Source organism: Heloderma suspectum, chromosome 4, assembly GCF_057233095.1.
Source record: "Heloderma suspectum isolate Gila_16-S chromosome 4, 16-S_ref, whole genome shotgun sequence".
NCBI classification, from domain to species: domain Eukaryota; kingdom Metazoa; phylum Chordata; class Lepidosauria; order Squamata; family Helodermatidae; genus Heloderma; species Heloderma suspectum.
This window is the reverse complement of record NC_139461.1, coordinates 221,008,101-221,018,051: the sequence shown is the minus strand read 5'-3', so window position 1 is coordinate 221,018,051 and position 9,951 is coordinate 221,008,101. Positions and strand designations below refer to the sequence as shown.

The 9,951-nt window shown below is 42.1% G+C and overlaps 1 protein-coding gene across 1 annotated transcript in view; it reads right to left on the bottom strand.

Annotated features, from left to right (window-relative positions):
• Positions 1-3,908: 3,908 nt before the first annotated feature.
• The window catches only part of LOC146348097 (FRAS1-related extracellular matrix protein 1-like), a 179,356-nt gene continuing 173,313 nt past the window's right edge, over positions 3,909-9,951 (bottom strand). Inside the window, exons 33-34 of the mRNA XM_084851642.1 lie at positions 8,933-9,018; positions 3,909-7,991 (exon numbers count right to left, since the gene is read on the bottom strand). Coding sequence (XP_084707768.1) covers positions 7,759-7,991; positions 8,933-9,018 — 319 coding nt within the window. The 3' untranslated portion in view covers positions 3,909-7,758. The remainder of the gene's footprint in view (positions 7,992-8,932; positions 9,019-9,951) is intronic.

Here is a 9,951-nt window from a genome sequence, read left to right as displayed (position 1 = left end):
CATGTTGCATGCGAGCCCACTCCATTTAGCTTGGTTGACATTTATACAGTCTTCTTCCTAGCATAAATAGACACAACAATGAAGTCACTGGGTAGGGAGATTAATCGGTACAAATAACAATAGTAATAGCATTAATAATGATAATACACTTAATATTAAACAAGATCTGACCACTTTGAGCTTTTAAGCATGAGGAAAAGTGCCCTATAAAATAGGAAAAAGAGAGGATAACAGCGCAATCCTATGCATGTTTAGACAGAATAAAGTCCCAGTGTTCCCCAGCCATAGGATTGCATCCTTAGTTAATTATCTTCTGATATTCTTTGCCAAGAAAGCAGAGAAAGAGAGAGAGAACTTATAAACTTTCATTGAGGAAGTTTATTTTGCAAATTTTATTCCATGATAGGTACTTAACAGCACATCTGCTGGTAAGTATAAAATTGACACCACAGCTGGCTGTTGGTATGTGAATGGCATGTTGGGTGGAACATTTGGAAGAAACAGATAAAATTAAGGCTTTAACTACATTAATTTTCTTCACATTCCATAGCTGTGAAGTTGCATTTTAAATTTACAGTGCATTGGCCAAATAGAAGTGTGAATTCATTATAGATCAAATTTTATTATTTTATAATCTGCTTTAGCTGTCTGTAGACCAAGAAGTCACTATTCCTTACTCCAGCAATGGCAGCCTCCCAGCTGTTCCTCCTTAACTCTCCAGCCGTTCCCCTCTGTTGGAGGACAGAGCTGTGTACGCCACACAGCCTGCCCTGGGTAGGGATGTATGAGAATTTCATTCATGTTTGCAAATCATGTGAACGTAGCCTGTTTGCAATGTGATAATGAGCTCGAGTGCACGTCCTCCAAAAAAGTTTGCAAATTCCTGAACTTGTGTTCAAGTTTGAAAAATGCACATTTTTTCCCAAGTTATTCATTTCCCCAAAATGCAGATTCTCACACTTTACTCTTTGAGGAGAAAGTGCACACTCTTTTAAAAATGTGCATTTTCCCCATTCAAAATGTGCACTTTTCCCCTTCGAAAGAAATGAAAAAAGAGCACACTCGAACTCGGGATATGAGGTGAGCTGCGTTTCAAGCTGGTGTTTGGGAGAATCTCAGCAATCACAAAAATCACTTGTTTGCCTTTGCCCATCCCTAGTCCTTGGTCTAGCGTTTCTCCCCGCTTCCTCCCTCTCTCACACACACACAGAGTGTGCTAGATTGAAGACTGTTTATTTAACATGAAAAAAATGGCAGAATCCAAGAACTTGCTATATATGCGTGTCTATCTGAATGTGACATATTAGGTGAGGATCAAGCAATATTGGATGTTGCTTCAACTCTGACCTTCAGCCAATTTGAAGTTGAATTAGGGATTACATTTCAGGAGCCTTAAATTTTAGAAGGCATTTCTCTATATAGAAGGCAGGTACTGTAATTTGGAATTTTATACTATGTTATTTTGACCTAAAATTCCACTGTGTGTGTGTGTGTGTGTGTGTGTGTACCTGTATTAGAAGGAACAGCAATTGGCCAATTATCTATGATTGTAGTTGGGCACAACACATTGCAGTGCCTGAGGTGGACCCACCACTGCCACCTCTGGGGCCTTCTTGCCGCTCAGTGCCGCACACCGAGGAAGGGGTCCTTCCCCAGAACAAGGCATTGAGGGTGAGACGGCCCCACAGAGTGCCTGCATTGCTGCTGCTTTGTTGCAACAATAAATAGAAATACTATTAAATAGAAATACTATTTAAAGTTTAACACTCTAGCTTAAACTTTAAACAGGATTTGGCACCATTACTGCAAAGTGATGGCAGTGCAGGCATTCTCCCGGGCCACCTCAGCCACAATACCTCACTCTGAGGAAGGGGTCCTTCCCCATAGCGAGCCATGGTCACTCTGGAGAGCCCTGTAGCAGCAATGCCAGCTGCTTTCTTGCAGCAGCAGACACTATTTTCTCTGAGAGACCACCTTCTCCAGTATAGACTGCCCTGGTCTTTACACGATGAGGGGAAGGCTGGGCTTATCACACCGTGGTATACTGATGTTCACTTGATCATGGTGTGGAGAGGACTTTTTCCCATGGAGGCATCCGCTGTGTAGAATGATCTCCCCAGTGAGATCAGGTGGGATACTAGAGAGCCAGCATGGTGTAGTGGTTAGAGTGTTGGACTGGGAGCCAGGAGATCCGGGTTCTAGTCCCCACTCAGCCATGGAAGCTCACTGGGTGACTTTGGACCAGTCACAGACTCTCAGCCCAACCTACCTCACAGGGTTGTTGTTGTGAGGCTTAAATGGAGAGTAGGAGGATTATGTATGCCACCTTGGGTTCCTCAAAGAGGAAAAAAGGTGGGATAAATGTAATAAAATAAATAGATAGATGATAGATAGATAGATAGATAGATAGATAGATAGATAGATAGATAGATAGAAAGTATAGACTGTTTCTGCCAACAGCTAAAAGCCTATTTGTTTGCCTGGTCATTTTACAGATCGCAAGCACTGTCAACTACTAGTAATTATTTTAATAAGATATTTTACTGTTTTATTGTTTGGTCTTATGCCAATATAATTTTAGTTTGTGAATTGCTTTAGGGTTTTGGTTTTTTTTAAATGAAAAGTGGTATATAAGTGTTCTTAAATAAGTAATATGTAACTATTTAAAATTATAGTTAAACTGTAGTTGCCACAGAAGAAAAGTGAAAAGTATTCCAGGGCTGGCTGGAGGCCATGTTGTGGCAGCTAGGCGTGTGTGTGTGCGCGCGCATCCGTGCACGCAGTAGTTGTGAAGGTGGTGGCAGCAATGGACAGCTCATGAGTGGCAGATGGGGGGCACAAGCTGCCACCCCTCCTCATTTACCACCTAAGCTATGTGGCTCAATGGGGCTTGTGGTAGGGCCAGCCTAGATTATTCCAGAATTTGCATCTGAATTCAGACCCTCACTATTTATGCTTGGTTTAGGGGTTCTGTGTTTATTTGTTTTTTTAATCGTCAGGTCTGGGATTTCACCTTCAGCAAGAAATAGCCTGTGCTTTGAGCTCCTGAAAACAGCAGTTGCTGTTGTTGTTCAGTTGTGTCCGACTCTTCGTGACCCCATGGACCATAGCACGCCAGGCCTTCCTGTGCTGCGCTCTATATCACCTAAGTCTACAAAAAAGATTCTGTGGCAGATTTGGGGGAGGACTCTTGCAAGGAGAAGGAGGGACTTGCATGTCATAGAGACATTATCTATAAACACAAACGTGTGTGTGTGTGATAGAAACCCCTCCCTCTTCTCACAAAAACATTACACATAAAAATGTCTCATGTAGATTGTGCGTGCGTGCATGCGTATATAGAGACACATTTTCGTGCAATAACATGCATGTATAGTATTTAATGAATGTAGAAAAGGAACTAAAATGCCATTATTAATTCCCTATATAACCACTGGATGTCAACATGTATATCAAGGATGGAGAACCGAAAACTGGAAGGACATTTGTGAAGAACATTTAACTTTTCTTCTCCCACTAAGTGCCAAAGAATTAAAGCCCATCCTTTGCTCCGACCATGGTCCCAATCAGAATCTCTCTCTCCCCCTCCTGCCTGATTTTATTCAGGAAAAATTGACTACACGAGAACTAAGTGACAAACATCAAGTCTAATTTGGCACTATGTGACTTCTTTTTTGGTCACCTTTCATTTTGTCAAAAATTATTCTGGCAGTCATATTTGTGAGATGAAATTGACTACCCAAGAAGCACAGTCAGTGTTGCCATAACCAAAGGCCCTCTGGTGTTCCAGTGCATAGGCTGAGGTTTAACAGACCCTTTAGCTTCATTATCAGGGAACACTTCATCAATGCAGCTTCACTACATCAATTGAACACTCCCTAATGTTGGAAGGATGATAACACCTTATTCAACAAACATTTAATAATCACAGAAAGCAAAAATAGCCGCTTTGATTATGATTTTTTTTACATGAGCCTTAGCTGACTGAAGCAGCTTATAGTTCTTTATTATTGCAATACCTACTTTCGCACAGTAAAGTTTTTAAATTTTTATTGACTACTACATCAAAGCATTGAGCAGGGGGTTGGACTCGATGGCCTTGTAGGCTCCTTCCAACCCTACTATTCTATGATTCTATGAATATGAAGAAGCTTTTCTGGTTAATAAGTGCTTTAAAGCAGAACTAAATTATTTGTTGTGAACTTCAAATCAAATTTTACAGCTTTTGAAGAATTTGCCCTATTAGAAGGATTTCCCTTTATCAAAACCTTTCCCTGTGTTATCAAAGGTCCCATGCATTTCTGTTCAGCTTTACAGAACTCTCCACAGGCTACACTGAATGCACTTAGAGTAGAGTGTGGGATTCTGCCTGCTGGCCCCATCCCCTATGCATATTTGGCATAGAAAGAGACACCTTATGGACATACAAAGTACACACTCACATAGGCTATATATGTGCGATTGGAGACCTTTGAATTGGCAAGACCTTGAACACAGATCCAGAGCCAATGTCTGTAGGCTATTTCATAGCTTGTGATAAATGTAGGGGTTGGGGAGTGGAAGTGGGGCCAGCAGAATCCTCCCTTCTGTGTGCATTCTATGAACATGTAAAGGATCCTTAAGTAAAGCTTCAAAGAAACCATCATCCAAAATTAATGCTGTGCCGAAAATTTCAACTCTTCCATCTTTGGCATTTCCTGTGTGTGGGGTGTGTGAAAACTCTGGAGAAAGAAGCTGGGAGGGGTGAGAATTTCAGAGAACTTTATCTTGGGGAGGGGGACAGGGTTTCCACATACTTTTAAAATGTAGGCAATTCTTGAGGGACCTTCTTTCTGTTTTCTAATTTTTTTAAACACCCCCTGCACTTTCAGGAGCCCAGGACTCTTCTCCAGCCCAGTAGTTCTTTCTGAACTCCCCGGAGGCCATGTGACCTCTCCTTCTCCAATAGGCATTCAGGAAGAACTCCTGGCTGGTGAAGAGGCTTCAGATCCTGTAAGTGCAGTGTGTGTGTGTGTTTAGAATTAAAAAAAGAGAAAGACCCCTCAAGAATCACCTACACTTAAAAAAAGGGTATGTGGAAACCTTGTCCCCCTCCCCAAGGAGAAAGTTCTCCAAAATTCTCCCCCTCCCTGTGAAAGAGGGAGAAAAAACAATGTCTCTTTCTCAGGGAGAGAAAAAGTTCCCCTATATAGGGGACAGGGTTCAGCACAGAACTATCCAAAATATTGTTTTGGGTTTCTACTAGAGTTGTGCACAAATGGCCTCTTGAAATTCTCCACCTTACTTGTGGGCAGAGAAATCTGGGAGACAATTTCACCAAATTTCTCTAGGGGTAGATAAATTCTCAACCTGTTGAGGTAGGGCTCCCCATTGGCAGGGCTTATAGCAATGCTTCTTTCTTTTTAAGTAAGGGTTTGCGGGGGGTGGGGTTTCGTGTCGCAACAGCATCAATTGTGTTGGCAGGCTGGCCCCTAGTTTGCATCCACTGCAATGCAGGTGGGGGCAGTGTTGTGTCCAGCTCCAGGGATAAGGTGGAGTTATGCTCTGCCAAAATCTGTCCTCCAATTTCCTGAAAGTTTTCTCCCCCCATGAAAGAGGCTTCCATTGCTCTGCTTCATTCAGGATGTTTTATAACAGGACATTTGTGCTCACTCCTCAGCCACCTCTTAAGTAAGGTAAGCCCACAAAACTCAAACCCAACCCATGAAAATTTCTCCAAAATTTCTTCATCATTGAATTTCTTTTCAAAACCAAAAGCAATTTCTTGTCTATCAAATTGAATGAGAATGGTTGAAAAAAATGTGGGAGAAATTTTCGACACAGCACTAGTTTTTACATTCTGAGAGTATACAATATTCTTTATTAACCTGTGTATTTGAATAGCTTTATCTGTAATGTACCTCATGCTTTCCTAGGCCACTGAAATATCAATATCAGCATAGTGTTCGCTTTCTGTGACAAACAGTTAATTGCCAAAGCAAAATGAATATGAGGCCTGCCTCTTGGCCCATTTTCGCTCTGGAGGTCAAGACAAGTGGACCTTCACAGCTGTGATGCTTCTGTTCTCCAAGGAACAGCCCAGTATTTTTCACTGCAAATACTTTTGCTGTCTTTAACATGTAAACCTTTCAAGATGTAGAACCTGGCAAAACATGAGCAAGGCAGAACTCTCCAGTGGGTTCTCTGAAATTAAAAAAATTGTTGATGCATTGAGGATATGTTTCTCCTTCATCAAGACATTTTCTGAAGCAGGTTTACAATGAGTGGCTTGTATATTGGGTACCCTTCTAGAATTTGTTGTAACTTTGCTTCTCATGGTAATATCTCATGTAATTCCCTTGTCAACTTCACATACCAATTCAGTCTTCTCAAACTGGGGAGAGGTAATGAGTGGGGTACCGCAGGGCTCAGTCCTCAGCCCAGTGCTCTTCAATATTTGTTTGTTTGTTTGTTTATTAAATTTATTAATCGCCCATCTGGCTGGTCACCCAGCCACTCTGGGCGATGTACAACAATAAAACAGTTAAAACAATAAAATTCTACATTAAAAACATCATATTTCTAAAAATACACTAACCCACCCCAAATGCCTGCCTGAACAACCACATTTTTAATGCGTGGTGGAAGCTCATTAAAGAGGGGGCATGGTGGAGTTCCCTAGGGAGGGAGTTCCACAGAGTGGTGGCCACCACAGAGAAGGCCCTCTCCCTCGTCCTCACCAGTCTAGCTGTCCTGGCTGATGGGACAGAGGGAAGACCATCCAAGGCTGATCTTGTTAAGCGATCTTCAAAATATATGAAGATCTTGAATGTCTTCAACATTTTTATTAATGACTTGGAGGAGGAGGTGCAGGGAATGCTGATCAAATTTGCAGATGACACAAAATTGGGCGGAATAGCTAATACTTTGGGAGACAAAAACAAAATTCAAAGGGATCTTGATAGGCTGGAGAGCTGGGCGGAAAACAAGAGAATGAAATTTAATAGGGATAAATGCCAAGTTCTGCACCTAGGAAAAATAAACCAAATGCACAGTTACAAGATGGGGGATATGTGGCTCAGCAACACTACAAGCAGGAAGGATCTTGGAATTGTTGTAGATCACAAGCTGAATAGCAGCCAACAATGTGATGTGGCTGCAAAAAAGGCCAATGCTATTTTGGGCTGCATTAATAGAAGCATAGCTTCCAAATCCCGGGAAGTACTAGTTCCCCTCTACTCAGCACTGGTTAGGCCTCAACTGGAGTACTGTGTCCAGTTCTGGTCACCATATTTTAAGAAGGATGCAGACAAACTGGAGAAGGTTCAGAGGAGGGCAATAAAGATGATCAGGGGACTGGAAACAAAGCCCTATGAAGAGAAGCTGAAAGAACTGGGCATGTTTAGCCTTGAGGAGAGAAGATTGAGGGGAGATATGATAGTGCTCTTCAAGTACTTGAAAGGTTGTCACAGACAGGAAGGCCAGGATCTCTTCTCGATCATCCCAGAATGCAGGACATGGAATAATGGGCTCAAGTTACAATAAGCCAGGTTCTGGCTAAATAACAGGAAAAACTTCCTGACTGTTAGAGCAATATGACAATGGAACCAATTCCCTAGGGAGGTAGTGGGCTCTCCCACTCTGGAGGCATTCAGGATGAGTCTGGACAGCCATCTGTCAGGGATGCTCTGACTTAGATTCCTGCATTGAGCAGGGGGTTGGACTTGATGGCCTTGTAGGCCCCTTCCAACCCTACTATTCTATGGTTCTATGATTCAATCACTTTTGTATTTGGGGGGAAGTATCTGCTAAGGAAGGGACAGAACAAACATATCTTATTTTCAGCCTTTGCCTACATAGTCTTGCAACCCATTTCTTCTGCGTTTGTACAAAAGCACATTTCCGTTCAGTAGTCTTGCTTAACGTTGCCTTTTCTTCTTTGAAGTTAAGGAAGGTCACTGGTCGGCCATTACTCCACACCCAGCTGCCCATTTTACCTTCTTCTTTTAATCCTGAAATTGGAGACACTGCAGTTGTAAATTGCCATGCTACAGGGTACTGGCAGGAATTCCATAAGGCCTCTAAGGGCACTATCCTATGCATGTTTAAAAAGAAGAAAGTCCTACAACAAAGTGATGTAGGACTTTTCTCTGACTAAACATACATAGGATTATGCCCTTATAATTGTAAATACAATTATTCATAAGACAGACCCCCCGATTTCAAAAGTATTTTACTCAAGAGTAAGAGCAGATGCACACAACCACCGTGCTTGTGGCAAATCCATGCTTCCAATTAATGGACCATCTTAAGTTGGGAAAGGAAAGGTGTCATAGCTCAGTGTTATAGCACCTGTCTTGCATATATACCGTCACAGGTTCAATACCTGGTCCTTCCAGTTAAAATGACTTCAGGTAACAGGGCTGGCAAAGACTCGGCAAAGACTCTGCATGAAATATTGGAAGCCCATTCCAGGTCAGAGGAGACAGTTCTCTGGGCTATATGGCATACCGGTCAGATTCAGTATAAGGTATAATCTGATTGCCATGAGCAAAAACTGCTACCCCAAATCACCTCATTTTGTTGAGCTGCTGCATCTCCTACCCACATCCTTTTGGGACTAAGTTCCATTGGTATCATAGAGTTTAATTCTGAGTAATGGATGGATCAGCCTAGAGGGAAATTGGACAGCTGCCAAACGTGGCAGTTCTAGGTGGGGAGAACCTCCTGATTATTTCTGACCAAACCTGACCACACTCATTCTGCCCAAAGATTTGATGAAGCAGTCACAGAACCCAATAATAATACATTTATTTCATCACAGAATGACCATGAACTTTGAATCATATAAGTAGCACCACTCTGTTTACAGGATGAAAACAGAGTTACACTGGTATTTAATTAAGTACAGAACAAGGCATATGCAGTGGTATCCTCAATATTTTTTACTTACCAATCCCAAATGGCTGCTTTTTGGCAAATTTCCAGAGCCATGCCATCTCCCTTGGGGAATGCACACTGGCTAGATGGCCACTGTACCTGTATGTCAGAAAACAAAACATGACAATGAAACCTAGCCACCACCAATTAAAAAAAAAACAACACCCAGAAAATGTCCTAGTCTAAAACGAAGCTCTTAATTCTTTAAATAGAAGCTGTCATGTCATAAACTTAAAATTTTAGACCATCCAATAAGCGATGTTCTCTGACTGGTGTATGTTTAGCCTGGAGAAGAGAGGTTTAAGAGGAGCAGCCTTCAAATATCTGAAAGGTTGTCATGCAGGAGATGGAACAGGCTTGTCTCTATTGCTCCAGAGGGCAGGACTAGAGCCAGTTGGTGGAAATTGCAGGACACTAGATTTTGGCTAAGGTTTAGGAGAAGCTTTCTAAAAGAAAGAAGTGTTTGACAGTGGAATAGTCTGCCTTGGTAGGTGGTGGGCTCTCCTTCTCTGGATGTATTTAAGCAGAGGCAGACAGCCATCTGTCTGGGATGCTGTTGTTGCATATTTCATTGCAGACCCTGCAGGTGACTAGATAACCTCCAAGGTCCCTTCCAAGGTCCTCAGAGCCTTACAGTTTTTGGAGAACTGTAGGATTCTATGGAATTAGCACAGTTTTGCTTCTCCCACTTAATTTTGGCTGGCAGGACCATGAATCACTGCTTCTGGTATTATTACCATATCGCAGACGGTTGGGGAAGGGCCACTTTTGAAATGAAGATAATAGGTGAAGACAGTTCTGCAGCAGAGACATTCCAGCTCACACTCTTTACATCAGTAAAGGAAATGTAGAAGCAATAAAAACAGAGATCCTGCTCTTCCAAACAATTATGTGTAGGCCTGTGACTGTTTTTTTGGATCACCCTTTTTACACAATGCACGTGCTGAGACTATAATTTGGGAAAGCCCCTCCTAAGCCCTTGTGCCATTTTTCTGACTGGAAATCATCCCCACCCCAGCTGCTCTTATCCCC